This window comes from Bradysia coprophila, unplaced genomic scaffold (genome assembly GCF_014529535.1).
Source record: "Bradysia coprophila strain Holo2 unplaced genomic scaffold, BU_Bcop_v1 contig_297, whole genome shotgun sequence".
NCBI classification, from domain to species: domain Eukaryota; kingdom Metazoa; phylum Arthropoda; class Insecta; order Diptera; family Sciaridae; genus Bradysia; species Bradysia coprophila.
In genome coordinates, this window is record NW_023503555.1 from 5,381,945 (window position 1) to 5,401,108 (window position 19,164).

At 33.9% G+C, this 19,164-nt stretch overlaps 1 protein-coding gene across 8 annotated transcripts in view; it reads left to right on the forward strand.

Moving 5' to 3' along the window:
- The window catches only part of LOC119078436 (neuronal acetylcholine receptor subunit alpha-7), a 171,381-nt gene that overhangs the window by 68,965 nt on the left and 83,252 nt on the right, over positions 1 to 19,164 (forward strand). For 3 of the 8 annotated variants that reach the window (XM_037185956.1, XM_037185953.1, XM_037185952.1), the window contains exons 1-3: positions 2,827 to 3,000; positions 10,765 to 10,950; positions 18,785 to 18,924. In XM_037185956.1, the coding sequence (XP_037041851.1) occupies positions 10,896 to 10,950; positions 18,785 to 18,924 (195 nt within the window). In that variant the 5' untranslated portion in view covers positions 2,827 to 3,000; positions 10,765 to 10,895. Of the gene's footprint in view, positions 1 to 2,826; positions 3,001 to 10,759; positions 10,951 to 18,784; positions 18,925 to 19,164 lie in introns of those variants that run through there. The other 5 variants (XM_037185950.1, XM_037185948.1, XM_037185954.1 and 2 more) reach the window with 3 other exon arrangements.

Sequence of the window (19,164 nt, forward strand, 5' to 3'; positions counted from 1 at the left end):
CAAGCCTTCATTATTTAATACCTTCGTAAATATAGGTAATCAATATTTACATGTCACAATGTTGCTATTACATAAATCGTAATTTTTTTTCCTCTCCATTCCACGTTGTTGTTTCTTCCTATTGGGTATTAGTGAAAAGCGCTACATGAAAGCTGGGAAAAAAATTTATGGCAATAAGTGGAATGAACACAAAGTCTCGGGTATAATGGATATATATACTACAAAGTAACGTAAAAAAAAGAATATTTTGCAATCTGTTTCACGTTCTAGATATTTTCGTATGTAATACATCTCTCTTTGATGCAAAATACATTTAATAGGCCGTATAGAGCTAGGTTCTAATACCTCCATGTGCTGTGCACAGGGCAATATGTTTGGATTTTATTTCAAATACGATGTATTAGCAGAATGAAATGCTTGAGTACACCCGCTTTTTGCGATGAAAATTTCTTTCTCCGGTCGGTTGGAGCACACAGCTTTATGGCGTGCGATAAATCAGTAGGAGGCTAAGACTTTCTGGCCTTTTCTCTTGAAACATAAATGGTGTTAATGCAAACGAAATTATGCAGATCGAGGAATGGATTAACCCGTGTCGACCATTACTCAGTTCTGGATTGAGCCGAGTCGTATTCGAGGAGTGTTTACTGTATTCAATGCATCGTCATTCCAATTAAAAAAATATACTTTGACCTTGTCCAACAGGAAATTCGATATTTTTAAAGTTACGCGCTAGCACAACGGACTATCGGAGGATCATATCAGTGTTATGGTGTGAAGTGTGCTTTTGGACATGTAATTTGAAATAAAAAAATTGATGCACAGGTGGGACACGAGCCCACAATCTTCACTTTGCCGGGATAGTACACTTTTGAGGGAGTATATTGATGCCACCATGTCAATTAATTATTTTTGTTTTTTGGGGAAACAAGCTAGATATTGTGCTAATGTCCTGATATATGAAGGGTAATAATACAATTGTTTGAAAATATTTCATTTTGCATTTTTGGCTATGTTCACTTTAAATGTTTCAAGTCCAAAACGGACTCACTTAAACCAGCTTTCGAATTCAGCTTTTGAGCACACCGTACAATACTCTTTCGGCGGATCTCAGTACACTTTTCAGATCACTTTTAAGAGCACTTTTTTAAGGTTTTTACTTCTATGTGTGGTGTTGTTAAGTATAGTATTAGACTTACGTGTAACAGTGGTCCCATAACTTCAAATTAATTGAGAAATATCTGTGTAGATAAAAAATATGAAAATTTTCCTTAGTCAATTTTAAAGCAAATAGAGATATTGGCAAATTGATCAATGCTTTGGGATTCTTTAACTTAAGCTTGGTGCATAGTCAAATAATGCGATCAGCAGCGTTTTGTTTAGCTTTTGAGCTTTGTGTTTGGAACTTTTGAATTTGATGTTTGTGGGAGCGAATGTATCATTATGTGTTAATACATTCATGATTGATGAATGTTTGTAATTTGTGAAAAATGGCTCTTGATTTGAGTAGACTACTAGAGAGTATGAAGTATGAGTGAAGAAAGTGCAACAACAATTGTAAAGGGCATTTGCTCATTTGTGGTACATTGTACCACAACTCTGGTTGAGTTTTTCCTTCATTTTTCTCAATTGATTTCACTGAATCTTTTACTTCATCTGGTCAAAGAATAGTCGCGTCGTAAACTTATGTCTATGTTTATCAATGGAAGAGCCTTATCGTTCTAAAAGGTCAATCGTCAACAATATCTCCCATTAATTTACATTTGGCTTTCAATTCATTGAACATTGAATCTATCCAATATTATCACACATTCCCACCAGCAATTGCAAAATCGCTTCTGAGCAAACAAATCATTTACTCGGTCGTGGAATCAACTCAATGCGATTGTTAATGTGAATCCAGGATTTCCGCGAATGCATCCAATGTTAAATAGTGTGACTGCATATAGTTCATAATTCAATAACAATATTAACCACTTGAATACTTCATTACAAAAAAAAGTGTTTCCTTTTCAACACATTTCCACAGTCGAAACATATAACTTTCGTCACAATGACTTCATTAAGAAATTTTTCAAACAATTGTACAAAACAGCGAGGGAAAAAAAACGTCGGTTAGACTAGCTGCTACATTGTATTATATTCTACATGTACAATGTCATCCTAATATTCCGGCATGGTACATGGTACACCTTTTGGGGTGCAAAAACAGGCTGGTATAAAATTTTAAGCATTTTCAAACACATAAACATACTGTTGACATTAATATATGGGTCATTCTGCGCTTCTTCTATGTATTCAGTTCAATATGCTGTGTTTACCAAACAAGAAAAACGATTTTTCGTAGTTCGCTCGGAAAATGATATACATGGAACGGAAAGAAGCGTAATCAGAAGAGAGAGACATTGAATTTACACTCCGTTCGGTGTATATAAGAAGCAGAGCTTTTGGTACGTGTACATAAGCTACACACAAGAACATGTAAATGGGATTTCCCAACGGAAAATCCTTATCATTGAAATGGAGTGTATGGCTGTGTATGCAACAAGAGCTTTGCTTATGTTCGCATATATATATATTGTCTTATGTTGCTGATAAAATTTTGCACATTTTCTCTCTCCGTATCTCTCGTCAAAGAGCGAAACAAAATTTAGGTATCTCACGTTTGAATTCTCAATTACACGAAAAATGGTTTTTCCGTTTCAACTATAGTTGCCATACATTCTCAATTACACTAGCGTCTGAAACGCAAGCGCGACAAAATCTTGTCATTCAAACGCTCGCCAGCTCGTGGAAATATACGTGGACCAGCAAGAGGCTGTTGCCAGACCTCGATGGGATGTGTACTGTCAACCAAGTCGGTGTTCAGTCGATTTGTATTTTGAGTGATTCGGGATTCGGTTGAATTCTTGTGTGCATATGAAACTAGGAAAAGAAAGTTTTTCCGTTTCATTCATCTGTTTATCCTTTTCATAAACGGAATATAATAAAGAGATACAAAGTGTAGGATGGTTTTCCAGTGTTTATATCTATAATTAAATCTTTATTTTGAAAGTGTTTTTTTTTCATGCTTTGCCTTTTCCGTTTTTGTGAATTGGTTTGATGTTGTTGATATTGTGAAAAACAAAACCCCGTTTCCGTTTATTATTTTGAAAGTTGTGTGTTTTTCGGTGGTGGTGTGTGGGGATTTGGTCTTGAAAATTTTCAGTCAATTAAATTTCTGATTATAATTTTGGTATCACTGACAGAGATTGGATTTTATTGGATACCATCTCAGATTAACTCCCATTTTAACAGTGATAAGTTCTGTTCAGCTTTAATCTTCCCGCCAATTTAATTCCGTTTTAGAATACGAAAATTTATTTGTTTATATCGAAGGAAAAATGTTGTGTGTATAAACGTTGTCGATAGGATTATAGGCAGAGACAATTTATGTGGAAAACATTTTCCAATATTTTCACAAAATAAGTTTTCCAAAATTTTCTCAAATTTTCTGTAATTTTCAAAAAAGTAGTTTTTTTACTAGTTTGGGAAAAATGTGAAGAAATTAATGAAAAATTGAAAGAAAATTGTGACAAGTTTAGGGAAATTTGTGAAAATTTTAGTAAAAATTGTGACGAATTTAGGTAAAATGATGAAAAATTTATTGTGGAAATTTTAGAGAAAATTGTGAAAGAAAAAAGAAAATATTGGAAAATATTTTCCCAAAACCATTCCCTGCTTATAACACAAAATGAGAATCCTCTCACTTTTCAGTTATCGTTACATCCTAAAAATCTAAATATATTTTCAATTTGAATACAATTTTCATGCTTACCTTTAACGGACGGATATGTTATATGTTTTGGCTAACAAAGCCCACGTCCTTTAACATCACAAAAGAAATGTTAAAACTGTTGAAGTAAAAGATTTTCTATCAATCTGCTGAAAATATCTAGATCAAAAGAAATCAGATTCGATAAATATGATGGTGATGAACGGTCTGTGAACGGATTTAAAAGAAAATGTTAGCACGTTTCGGTCTATCCTGCTGTTTCTAATGAATCAAAGTGAAAACAATTTTCGATTTCTTTCTTCCAATAAAACTTTTTTTTTCATTCCCTTAAAAATGTGCTACGTTCGCATGTTGTTCGTTCACCTTTCAACAACACTGTTCAATAAGACGCAATTTCGTGTTGCATGAAATTCGTTTTGCTTGATTTTGAAACGAAAATTATATTAAGTCTAGGAGTCTAGACAACATGCCTCGCATAGTTATCTATATTCTGTGTGTATAATTTGCTGTACAAAAGGTGTGTGTAATACACCAACCGCATTTTGTTATGCTCAACGATGTATAATAAACGTTAACGACATGATATAATGACACTTTCTTTGTGCATCAAAGTGTCCCTTAAAGTTTTTTTTTTTCGTTCGCTCTCGAAAAAAAATTATCATGAGACGACGAACGCTTAGACACATTTAGTGAATTAATTATTTTTATAACATCCACTTCAGCCTTCATCAGTGCTCATCATCATTGAACTAATTTTTCATTTTCCCTAATTTATTGTGATTATAATGTACATACAAAATGCCATCATCAGTCAGGTTCGTTGTTTTGTGTTGTCCTCATTTTCATTTTATTGTGATTCTAATTTTTGGGATCTTTTTTTTCATTCCTGAAAGATGGCTTAAGTGACAATATCATTTGCTAATTGTTAGTGTACCCCGTTTCGATTTAATATATCAGATTTTACACTCGTCCATCTATAATCCCTTAGCACATCGAAAACTTTTATTTTTTGAACCTGAATCATGAATGGTTAAATCCTATGAGTCCATACACATATTTTGTTCCACTGGTCCGTATTGACGTGCATCAAATATGTAGGGATTTGTGTCATTTCAGGCTGTTGCAATTTATTAATTCGATCCGATTCACACACACACACCCACTATTCTCTCGCAATGTTTAACGTTTTTGGTTGATGACAGCCATAAAGCTTTTGTTCGACATTTTGCGATTAAATGTTTCACTTCATATTTTCAACAAAACACTCTTGATTAAGTGCTTGTTCACTTTGCCAAAAGATTTATAGTTGGTGGGTGTGATAATGCGGAATATGGAACATGTGTGTGTTTACCGAGTAAAGGTTAATGAATTTCATGCTAAATAGAAAATAGACACCTTCGCCGGTGTTAACATTATCGTTTGTGTGTTTTTTTTGCGGTATTGCTTTCTCTGGTGTTTCAGCTCAGTTTAGATTTAAATTAATTCTTTAGCTGAGCTGAACTGAGATGTAGGTTTGATAATATTTGTTTTTGTGATATTTACAGGTTGAAGTAGGAATTCTACTACTCCTATTACTAATGACAATTTATGGGAAAACATTTTTCCAAATATTGGAAAATTCAAGAAAATATAAAAAAGCTTTTCCCAAACTTTCCCTTTTCAAAATATTTGTTTTGTATGGGCGGAAAACTGCAAACGTTCCGCCAGGCCAGAGCTTTCAAAATTACAAAAAAAAATGTAAAATGAAAAAGTTTAGCAAAAAGGCTGGCGGATCTTTAGCGCTTTCCGCCCGTTACACCTCCAGAACAAGGAAGAATAACATCGTGAGAAGTTTAGTTACAACTTTTAGGAATTGACATTCTGTGGAAGTTCTGATTCCATCTAGTGCTGTGGATTCAGTACGAAGTTAATTTCATTTTTCCAAGAAAATTGTCTGCAACGTTAAACTGAACCGGGAAGAAACCTTTCCTTACCAGAAAGGATAGGACTTGAAGGCTCCCATCAAAACATGATTTACTCTTATCTGTTTACGACTATTTCACGTTATCGACAGAAATAACCGATAATCTCTACTGATTGCTGTATTTTATGGAAAAATGATGTTAAAACTAATGAAGTAACAGATTTCGCATCAATCTGTCGAAAACAATTCGATCAAATGAAGTAATAGATTCGGTAAAAATACTAGTGATGTGTTTGCCGCTCGTAACAGATTTAATATGTCCATATAAGTCTTACATCTACTAAATCGCTAACGGTTGGAATGACGCAAAGGTACACCATATCCATTTCCTTCCACAGCGCACCTATCTGTAAGAGCTAACGCACATTTTAAACTTTTGAAGGTCGACCGCAGTGGGACCACTGTCTAAAAGGTATGAGAAATGTTTCATATCAGTTTTAGTAGTGTCACACCGAGACACATCTAGGCATTCACATACCATCCCTATGGAAAATGGGTCCGATTTAGGCATATGTTTCATTTTCCAAACAGTCACTCAATGATTAATTCGACCTTCTTGCAAAATAAAAAAGAACCCAACCTTCACATTTTCTGTAACACAAAAGAAATTATTCGATGAATAAGAATAAACTTGACGTGTTCAACGTGAACGAAATTCCAAGAATCCTTTTGTCGATTCCTGAAAAAAGAACTCGAAAACGTTTCACGTGTTCAAACAACAGAGAACTAAAAGGGAGACACACACTCTTCCAGTCACATATAAAGCACAAAATGTTAAATTCAGAAAATGTTACACATAAATTTTCCTTCGCACAATGTAAACAAAATGCCAATTTACTTTCCATTCCGAATAATTTTTCTTTTCGTTGTTTATGTTGAATGTAATATCAGTCGATTGTTTTCACAGTTGGTCTAGGAATATCTCGAGCCAGTTTTACTGGTCGAACATATCAATTGTGCAAACATATTCCGTCATCTGTTATCGGAAGCAATTAATGCGGTGCTCGCAGTCCTTAAATTGCCGAAACGTTCACATCTTTTGGAAAGAAAATAATGTGAACGAGCAGCATGTGGCAGCATGGTAATTATTACAAATAAAGAGACCAACAAGGCTAAGGAAGAATACGGATTTAGACATCCGCCATCATCGACCTATGTATCGTATTAGCTCACGTTAAAATAAAAAAAATATTTTTGTCCGTTTGGCCCCTTCGAAGGGGCGTCCATGAAAGACGTACAGATTTAGGGGGAAGATAGTTCAGAAATACAAAAAAGTCCTTTAAGAACGACCCCCAAAAACTGTCTACAGAAAAATCCAAATTTATCGATTATTGAATACATCACATTGAATACACTAAAAATTTCAGACGAATATTCTATAAAGAAGTTATTGCTTTGAGTTCAATGGCTGACTTTCTATCACATTTACCGACTTCAATTAGAAGAAGAAAAAACAACGAAATTTTTCAAAGTTGAAGCCCAGACGATTATATCTTCGTTAAAGCTCTAACGAAATTTTATTGTGTTAAATTCTTCGAACAATCAGATATTTTTCATATACAATACACATTCAGGTGCTACACACAAAGTAATCTATAACCTTCCCTTATCTTATGGCCATTGTGTATTCGCACCAACATAATATAGCTTATTGTTAGCGAAAAGAAAGGGGAACTTTATTAATGATCTTTTCAAACAATCTCTTGAACACATTTTCATTGACATCTCCTTAATGACTATGTATTGAGTTTATTTATCATCAAAATGAGGCTGGAAAAAATGACACACGCTCGGAAAATGTCTTTAAATTTGTCACATTTCATCAGCAGTAAAAAGAAGAAAAAAAGGTTCAGAGAAAGAGAGAGAGAGAAAAAAGACCAAGAAAGATGACAAAATAAGTGCCGTACATTAAAAAAGCGAAAAAAAAAAATCGTTGAAAGGAATAATAAAAAATATTTTCTTTTTCGAGGACACATATAAGTGTTTGCATTTGAGAAAATAATGAGATTATTTCATATTTCAGAGGTTAGACTAGTAGATAGTCGCATAAAAAACGGCATGAAAGTCATTTTAAACGAACCCCATTATTATGTTCCATAACTATACTTTCACATCGAGATCTTAACATACTTTAAGTGAAACATAATTTAAATTTAACGTTTACAACGTTTCTAAAGACATTATACCAGCTATATGCATATCGTTTTGTAGGATGACCCAAAAATGTAGCTTTGTGCTTTGGAAAACTTACGGGATATGAATTTTTAAAAAAATAATTGAATTTTGAGATCGTGAAAGTTTTTATATGATTTAAGAACACAAAATATATGTGCAGCGAAGATATGCTCTCGTATTCGAAATAGTTGTTTAATAAAACTTACCGTTGCACGTTTATGACAGAAGAGCCATTTTCATTCTTTATACAATGCAATCACGAAAAACGTTAGTGAACTATATCAAAAATGTAATTTTAAGCAGCACTTTGATACACTTTGAATCTTAGGTCTTAGCTGGCACAAATTCAACTACTTTAAGGGCTTTTTTTTAAATGTGAAACATCCAACCGTAATTACTCTACACAGGAAATAATAGACTTAGCGAGTTGGTCTTTATACAATATAATCACTGAAAACTTTAGTGAATTATAGCAAAAATGCCGATTTAAGTGGCACTTTTTCATGAATTCGGTTGGTTGATACATAAACTTTAAATCTCAGGTCTTGATGGCTCCAATGCCAGAATTTTTAAGGCTACTTTTTTTAAACTTTGAAACATTAAATGCAAATTACTCTACAGAACCAATAAAAGACTTAGCGATTTTGTCTTAATACAATGCAATCCCGGCAAACTTTAGCGAATTGTTACAAAAATAATTTCCAGTGGCAGTTTTTTATGAACCCGCTTTGTTTGTTGATAGAGTTTAAATCTTAGGACTTAGCTGGCACTAAACACCCGAAAAAATGAGATTTTGGATGTACGTTAAAATTGCACAGTTTTAACGAGTAACTCGTAGAAAGTACGTTTTAAATGTACAATTTACGGATGAGTAAACCATTGGTCTTATCGAGTTTTTGGAAGTTTTATCCGTACATCGATGTACACTTGATCCGTACACTTGATGTACGATTAATCCGTATTTTAAACAAGTTAATTTTGATGTGGTTAGCCAATGCTTAGATTTGTTAAGTAAAAACTATTTGCTGGCGGAAGACTGCCAAAACGATTCATAGTGTCGTTCCTTTTTATAGATTTGGCCGACCACGATCGGTAATTATATGTTTGATTAGTTGGGAAAAATTCAATTGCAGAATAAAACTTTAATAAAGTTTAAAAAAATCGACAAACATTCTGATTTAGAAACAGAAACTTATCAACTGTTCTCTTTGCTTTTCAACCGTACATTATAAGCTGTTCGAAATTACATTCGATCTTCTCAGCAGCCCGTTAGTTCAGCTAGTACGTCTGAGCCTGGCAAGTAAGAGGTGCCGGGTTCAAATCCAGTGCAAACTTTTTTTTAAGTTTTGCTTGTTTTCTCGTCAAAAACCTTAAAAGCAGATGATGTGATATGATTGTATCATTACGAATCATCACTTAAGTTGCATTTATTCTTAAATAAACATTTAAACGTCATTGCCTGTCTGACATTTATTCTACATTTTAAATGTACAAGGTGTACGGATAAGTAGTAAACCATTGGTCTTATCGTGTTTTTGGGCGATTGAAACGTAGAACTTTTTTTTTGGGTGAAGCCAGAACTTTTAGGGACACTTTTTTGAAAAAAAAAAATAAACATCCAATCCAAATTACTCTACAAAACGAATGAAGAACTCAGCGAGTTTGCCTTTATACAATGCAATCAAGAAAAACGTTAGTGAATTATAGCAAAAATACATTTTAAGTGGAAATTTTTCAAGAACTTGCTTTGTTTGTTGATAAACTGTAAATAGTTCGTACTGATGCCAGAAATATTCTATCCTCAGTAAAATCAATTGTGACAACAATGTTATTTTAGATATTTTCTTAGTTAAAGAGTCAAGGCAAATATGTCCTATGTGATGTAATTGGTTGATTTCTAATGTTGTTTCTGGACTTGTTAAATAATCGATTTTTTTTCTACTATTTTGTATTGTGTAATGGTTGATTCTGTTATTGGCTGACATAGGCTTTTGAATTGGCATAATAAATAAATAAATTTCTTTCTTTAAGCTATCTTAAATGCAGATCTGAAGCAAGGTTTAATACCACGGGCTTATTACAGGTATCTCATATGCATTGAACTCTAACGAGCTTTTCTTCTTAAAAATTGCATTTTGATTTGAATCACCATAACTTCTCTGGATAAAGCTGAACTTACCTTCCGTTATATTTTTTCGATTAAGAGTACTCACAGGTAAAACAGGATGTGGGAAATTCTATTCTTCTTATCGTTATTCCGCTATTTTTTTCTTCTTCTTCTTCCAGCGTTATCTACGTTTTACATATTGTGTACTTTTTCGCGGAAATATTACCATGCATACGAGACGAGTAACACATTTACCACCTCTATACATATATGTTTCACAACATATCGTTTTTGGAGAATGTTTTATTTTCTATACCCCACCCCGCTCGTTCAAATATTAACATTTATGATCAATTTTGAAACTTTCTTCTGGTAATATCTCGTCGGCAAAATAATTTATATTTATGTGTAGATCTTCACTATATACTGAGAGCTTTAGGGTTTCGATATTGATAAATGTGTATATGGATGGCATCCCCAGTCATATACATACATATGTATAGAAAATGTATGTGTTAACCTTCAAGTAAACACATCAACTTCAGTGTTCATCCATATTGCTTTACAATATAATAACATAATATGCCATCATCAAAAATGCATTAAACTATCGCAAATGTTTATACAACAACATTTCTCTTCTCGGTTTTTTTTTTGATGCTTTGGGTTTTTTTTTCCTGTGTGCTCCAATATTTGTTGTGGCATAAAAAAAATTTCAAGACGAAAAATAATAATACTTCAAGATAGTGTACATATATCCTCGATCCATACATGAGTTGATATACATATATAATATGGCATAACGTATCCGAGTGAACAAAGTTTATATTTATGTGCGACATCCCCGTACCATTCGGGAGGCGTCCTTATCGAATATCATGGCACCAGACGTCCATACAGTGTTTGTGTGTTTACTTCTAATATACATAAAAGGTAAGGATTTTTCTATTGAATTTATGCGCGGTTTATAACCTTTTTTCTCTACGTTTTTTTTTGGTTTTTTTTTTGTATTCAGACTCAACTTTTTTTTCTCTCCACTATGCAAAGGGATACTTCCTTTTTTTAAATTAAATTTGTGCTTTGATTTTTTATATATGTGTCACAATAGTCTTCGTTCGTCTTTGAATAAAAAATTATTTTTTTCGGGTATTTTTCCCGAATTTTTTCTTTCTTTCTTATTTTCACTTGAACCAATTCACAAGTTTGTCTATATATGCATTACCATACGTATACGCACACACAATATTTCTACATGTATAATGATTAACATTTCCACATCTGTGCCGTATATATAGTGGTTTGTGACAGAAAAAGCTCTGAAGCTGTCTTTCGTTTTATAAACGTGCCGACAAGTTAGGGTGTACGAAACATTCATTGTTCAATCCCCTACTTGATGACATATATACGAATTGGTGAAGACAGCTACGGTTCTTGTGTTGTATGTTAACGGAATTTTTATGCTTAAACCATTACGTTAGGCTAGGTTCGGGATTCTCTGCGCAGAAGTGCTGTATATATACATGGATGAGAACCCTTGTTTAACTTTTGCAAAGACATTGCGGTAGGGATACATTAATTTTCGAATAACATAAGCTCAAATTATAAGTTTTTGCATAATAAATGCGAGAAAATGCTTAAAAATTGAGAATTTTTGAACAGTTACGTTTCCCATTGATTGACTGTTAGTAGCTGATGGATAAACGATTCGGGTGAATGCTGCCACAGTGGGAGGAAGTACGGGTGAATTGAACGCACTGCAAGCAATAAAGTAGACTAATCCGTCAAAAAATGCGTATGGAGTCTCAACAGTGTATGTTAACCGATACACTGTCCGATTTCACCCACTTTACAGCTCTGCTCTTATCATAAGAAATATACGGAAGCTTGTGCAATCAAAGTAGACCTTGCATTTCTTTCGTAAAGTCCAGAGTCATGATTTGTATTCAATCATACACGCATACGTGTTTTAATATTTGGAGACTTTTGGATGTTGGAAAAATGATTGTTTGTGATAGGAGCTGTGTTATGACCATTTATTTTCTAATATGTCAGTCTAGTCTAGTCAAAGCATGATTTTGAGAAAATATTTTCTTGAAATTTCTTGATTTTTCGATGCCTGTAACGCATTGGTAAATTACAAAGGACACATCGGCTAGTATGGTGGCGACACCAATCTCCGAACGTGTAACAGTAGTCCTAAAAAAGTCTACTGGCGTACTATTTTATTCTATTGGTCACCAACAGCAAATAGTATCTGTCCTAGTATTTGCCCACGGCATTTTCTACCTTTTCCAGAGACTGGTGCGGCCTACAGGCATTGAGAATTTGCGCTAGAATTGTCATTCTCATTACGTTATTACACAATTCCACACATAACACATGCATAACCTTCATAAATTTCTTTTGTATTCATAGTAAGGACATGTACCATTGATTTCCCATCAAATCTATTTAATGCACCTCAACGTTCAGCATTTAAACCTTCAACTAAATTTGTCTTACAATTTATAATCTCGGTACGCTGTCAAAATCATCATTTACAGTATAAGGAAAATAGCAGTGCCAGTTGCCTCAATCACGTCTCACGTCAACATAATAAATTGCATAACGTCCATTCGAAATTTCGGAAAGTGCATGACAAAAAATATTAATATTAACTTTAATAGCATCCCAATCACCTCCACATTCTAATGCACGAAACTTAGTTGACATTTATTATGCATAGCTCTCGAATTTTAATAACTTTTATAATTTCCGTGTAATATGTAGGACATTCATGTATTTCGCCTTGTTAACGTAAAATGTTGCTCCATATTCTCGTGTCGCTTTACAGTTTACGTAAACTATGATTTATAATTCAAATTTAAATGGTTGATCCCTTTGTGGAAGTTTTTCTTTTAGTTCACCTTGACAGAATGCCGTATAAAACGAAAATTATAAATTGTTGGCTTAAATCTAAGGAAAAGTAATTTAAGCTGTAAAGTATTTAGTAGAATAAGCTTTTATATAGGTGAAAGAATAGGATGTCAACGACGGATGCAAAGATCTTTTTACTCTGAAAGCCTTTTTTGAATATTTGTTTTAACTTATTTCCTGTTACCACAGACGCGACGTTAAGTTTCATTTCTATTCGATGTGCATTCGTCCGTGTTTCCAGCACGACGTTTTTAGCGTGCACGTGATTCATATATCAAAAAGTTATCCTCCAGAAGGACAACGGTTTCCATTTTCACTTACTTTTTACCTTCGTAACCTTTCTACCAAAAATAGAGGTATTATTGAAGTAAATCAACGTTGACCTACAATATATCGTCACTTGAGAAAGGAGCTAGCCCATGAAGAGTCTATTTCCACGTTGATTTTGAAAATATCTGAAGCAATGTTATCCCTAGTACATGTCATGGCATATATACGTAAAATTGATTCTTACAAACTCCTGAAATTCTTGAAAGTTCACACATAGTCAGTAGGAGGTGTTCCTCCTCAGTTAAACTGATTTTCTATGTTTTGATCAATTAGCGTATCAACAATTTTCACCGGAACCGACCTATCAGGAATAGGTTAGTGTGAGTCAGCTTACAATGAATTATTCAAGTTTACATGTGGTTTGCATCGGTTTTGCTGTAGATGTTTGTAACATTACCTGCAATTTCTACGGTACTATAATTCATACAAGTGCTGAGATGATTCATCGCAAATACATTATAACAGCGTGTGGTACATTAAGACGACAAATTTTCCTGGCATTTTAGTTTGCTTGATGCATATTTTTACATTAATTCTGTTGGCTCATGAAATTGACACATTTCGTTCTACGTGTATCCTTGGTATCCAGGATTTTTTTTGATGAAAAACCGGATATGCCCAGCGGGAAGAAATGATTATATGAAGAAAAGAAGCAAGAAATGACTAGAAATTAGGAAATGACCGGAAATTGGGAAATGACCGGAAATTGGGAAATGACCGGAAATTGGGAAATTACCAGAACAGAACTCGAGAAATGACCAGAAATCAGGAAATCACTAAAAAATGGGAAAATGATCAGAAGTCGGAAGCCAAAAATCGGGAAATTTAAAAAAAGAAGGAAAAACGGGCCTTGCAATCGAGAATTATATTGAAAAACTAAAAAATCGTGAAAATAGTGAAATTAGTGGGAAACAAACAGTTATCTATAATTAAAATAATTAGATGATAACCGGGTGAGTATACAACGGGAAGCAAATCGAGATCTTTTATTTAAAAAAAATTGAAAAAAACACTTGGCATTGAACTGTAATAGTGATCAAGAGAAAACTTTTGCTCGCTTCGCTCAGGAACTGAAAAATCGTTAATCGATTCGCTCCATTTAGAAAACGTTGAAATAGTGTAGCTTTAGTCAATATACTTTTCCTCTGCACTTGCGTCATTTCAAAGGATCACAATTCAAACGTCTGGGCCTTCACTACTTAATTTTTTTCGCTCGCTTCGCATGCCCTTTTTTTCTTGTTGAGTCTGTAAGGCTCCATTCACAAAATTTTTTGCTCGATCTACTCCTGCCTTTCTGATGATGTGAAACATTGTTTGTCAGCCTTGTCGAAAAATGATGATGAAATGAGCCATATGTGTTCAGGAACATTGAAGAGGATTTTCATATGTATGTTGCTTCAGTTAAATTGAAATATTTTTACGAGGAAATCCCAACATTTTTACAAGGAAATCCCAATATTATTACAGTGAACTTTGATCGAATTTTAGTGGATGCCGGGAAAAGTCGGATTAGGATACCGGGAAGAAAACATTATTTGCAAACGTGTTCTGCTATAGTATGGGAAACTATGCATTTTATGCATACAAGGCGAAGCCGAGGTGAATAAACACACGAAAACGAGACTTTCCATTTTTTTATAACGAGTTATGTAATGGATTTTACATGCTAAGGGCGTCGAAAGAAGTTCTTGAAACATGAAAAGTACAGTTTTTGACGCATGTGGCATGTAAAATCTATTACTTCACTTATATCAACAAGCATTTTGTTATATAAAACGACGTCGTCGCTTGCGCTTATTACTTATTTTTAACATCTTTGTCGATAACAGATGACTTCAATATAAGATTAGAAGGTATACTCTGTCTATACACTTTGTATCGTTGAAAATGTTTACGTTTTCCAGTTTTTCGTGCTCAATCACATGACATAAAGAAAGAAAATTATAGCGACCGAAGCGACAATTTCCTGACACAAGAGACTGGACTAAATAACCTCCATACAAACAACACACACTCTACGGGGAATAATGATCGAGATGTGCGTCAGCGCTATTTCACGCAGGACCACTTAGGTTGTTTGGCAGGGCGAAACGAAAAAACATATGAAACTGCTGGTCCCTCCGAGCAGAGTGAGACGAATTTGACGCACATCTCGACCATTATTCCCCGTAGAGTGTGTGTTGTTTGTATGGAGGTTATTTAGACTGGACTATTAATGTTCGAACAACGAACAAATAGGTCTGTTCATAGGTCATACGAATTGTCAAATTTCATCCATAGATACATAGCCTAATCAAAATTTATATGAAAACCGACCTCTCTGGATGAAATCGTGTTCGTTCAGCCAGTGAAAATTCGTGTTTACAGTTACTTGGAACAAACTTATAAATGTGAAAAATGTTCCTTCTGCAAACACAATCAATATGTTGCTGCTTTCCTCATATTTTCACATAACAGAATAATGAATTGTTAGACACAATAACCAACAATATTTGAACATATGTGGAAAATCCATCCAGCAGAAATTTTAGTAATTTAATACACTTGCTCCACTGTATTACAGGCGAAAGAAACTAGGCAATCTCTGGAGGAAACAAAAAATTTGAGTGTATTAAGCGCGCACCTATTAAATTTCGATAGCAAGACATTCCATAAATTTTCCATTTAATTTAAAATGGAAAATTGTTTCCCATTATTAACATGTTTCTCGTATACATGTATGGCCGGGGAGTATATGGCAACTGAAAATGTGAAATGTGTAACGGTGAAATAAAATACGACTCAAAAACTTTTTAACAAATCGTAAATTTTCAATGAAATTTGTGTGGATAAACATATTATTCACTTTTGGAACATATAAAACATATTCAAATTTTCGCATTTCCAACTGAAAAGTTAAGTTCATAATGTTATAGGAAATGCGAGAGCTGAACCAATGATTATGTGTACCATTAACAACCCCATTATTCACTCTCTAACTACCCCACATGCTCACATCGTACACTATATATAGGTTATGCTATATATAACCAAATACCAAGTGAGAGTTGACGACACTATTCAAAATACCATTAATATTAATGCAACCAGAGACCAAAAAGTTATTTATTAAAATGAAACATGTGAAGTGGTAAAATAAATGCACCCCGAGTACCATGAGTACCGAGTACCATAGACGAAGAATATTATTTTGGGGAAAATTTTGTATGGGTTGAATTTATTATTATTTGCCAGGCACGACAAAATTCGTCATAGTTGAGCATCAGTTGTTGAATTTGTGTGAGGTTTTTTTTTTCTGGTGTGCTTGGTATATCCATTTATATATGTTCAAAAACATAAAGTTCTGAAATGCTTTTAAACAAAATTTGTGAAAAAATGTCCTTTAACTTTTAATAAACTTCGACACTTCCGTCACTTAAACTGGCTCAGGGGACTGAAGTTATTGAAACAGAACTCGAAAGTCACACCCTTCTCGAAAAAACTGCAACTATACAATGAAAGTGTGACAAATTCAGCTGAAAATGAGAATCCAATCATGAGTTTCTGTCTACTAATTGTTTCGGTGTTGTTTTCGTTTTCTTTTTGAGTTGATGTTTTACATGAATTAAACATCTGTCCTCAGCGGACACTGTTAAAATTGAGATCTAAACATGGGCTATAGGAACTCGTTACTTTTATCTATGTGTTGAAAAAAAGGGTAAATTCAGTCTTTGGACAAGACTAGACTGTGGATAAATGTGACATGACTGTCAATAGATCAGTGATTTTCCGTTTTGAGAGGCCGAAACTGAACGCGTGTGTTCATAATGACATTTTATAACCTAAAGTCGATCTGTTTACAGTTGTAGGATTGCATTTCTGGTCTTTATTTTAGGATAGAAAAGGCATACGTAAGGGAAAGTCACACACACCACTGGCACTAAACGACTAAATTAACTAACAACCATGTTCTCTAGGGCAAGCCTGTTTATCACGATATATCTGTTCTCAGCAGATAAACTAGCGTATGCACCTCTGTCCAAAATGTTTATGTTGACGATTTGGATTATGTGCCACGCCTTCAACTCCGTACATAACTTCCAAATATGGGGCCGTCCATAAAGGACGTCCGCGATTTTTCTGGAATTTTAGACCCCCCTCCCCCCTTGTCCGCACTTTTCCACTACACAAATGTATGGCAGTCACACTTTGGCGAACCCCCCCCCCCCTCACCCCCATAGTGCGGACGTCCTTTATGGATGGCCCCTATTCCAAAATTTTTGTACAGAGGTACATAATCTACTATTGCTTCAATTATCGTGAAAGGTCCCTTTGACCACTAGAAGCCTTAAAAATTAAAACATCAAACGAATCGAATGAATAATAAAGCTTTTATTGTCTACTATACACCAGCCGACTAATTAAATCAATTGACGGTCAAAAATTACAAAGTTCCTCATTACCCCACACAGGTATGTACTTTCGGGATGTTCGCACTTTTTCGTTAAATTTCCTACGTTTTTCCAAATTTTCCCGAAAATATTTTTTGGAAGAATTACTGGAATAAAAAACTGTGGAAAAATTCAAGAAAACGACTGACAAACAAATTTTTGGTTGAGAAGAAATTTATTCAGTCAGGAATCATTCTATCGTCGTCAGCGATTTCAATCCTATTCATTGCACACATAATATTATTGTGTGCCACCTATGAATAGAAAGATTCGAAACGAAGGAAGAGATAATTCCATAACAGTAAGTAGTAAGTATGATTCATATTAACATACCAGCGCCACATCGATAAAGATTCTCGTTTTGATTTTTTTTTAAGTGAAATTTAGGTACACATTGTTCTATCTTGTACAGAAAATGTTGTTAAAGTGATTTTCAATAGTGAAACGCTCTCACCGCTGCTTTGCAGAACATCGAACTTTCCATGTGGATTTAAAAAAAATAATAATTGTTCATTGAAGCGGGAAGATAATATGCTGCTAGTACATGTAATTATCATAAATTAATAAACGAGACGTTAGAGTTGGAATTTTCTTTTTAAATAGGAAAGCAATTATATGGTCCGTTCCGTTTATTACGTTCCAATAAGTTCCCAGAAATTAGATTAATGATTTTTTTCAGTTTTTACCATTCTTAATGCGAAATAAAGCACTGAAAGCAATGAAAGGTAATCGATTGAACAAAGTTGAGTTTAAAGCGAGTCAATACATTACTTTGTAATAATTCTGTAATTCTGTAAAAGTGAGACTGGAAAAACTTAAAAAAAAACTTTGATAAGTTCACATACACATGTGCAAAGTTTAACGTTAGTTCGCTTTGTGGTAGCTAAAGTATCTCACCACAGGATCATGCCACGACTTGGAAAGGTTGTTGATAAATTGACATTTAATTTCAATTATGATTCGCTAGACTTGTTCGTGTGCAAATTGGTATAGTCGAATGTCTTATTTAAAACTGTAGTAGATTAAGTTGTTGGGTGGTGGTTCTTTCTTGACTGATACAATAATCAAATCTTCTCTTTGTCTCGTTACAGAAAGTTTTCAAGGACCTCATGAAAAGCGACTACTCAACAATCTGTTGGCAACATATAACACGCTCGAAAGACCCGTTGCAAATGAATCAGAACCATTAAGTGTAAAATTTGGCCTCACACTTCAACAAATCATTGATGTGGTAAGTTACACAGTTTTTCATTACATAATCGTTTCTACATTTTACCTTTTCTTCTGAAAATTTAATTTTTATTTTATGAAAAAGAAAAAGTCCCCAAAAACAAATTGACTTCTATTCCCTAACAGAAGTGGTAAAAAAACAATTTCTATCTTTCACTTTTTATTGAACAGTTAAATGGTCAATTAAAACTTTTAAAAAAATATTCGAAATTAGAGATAACAAAATTTTAAAACAAAAAAA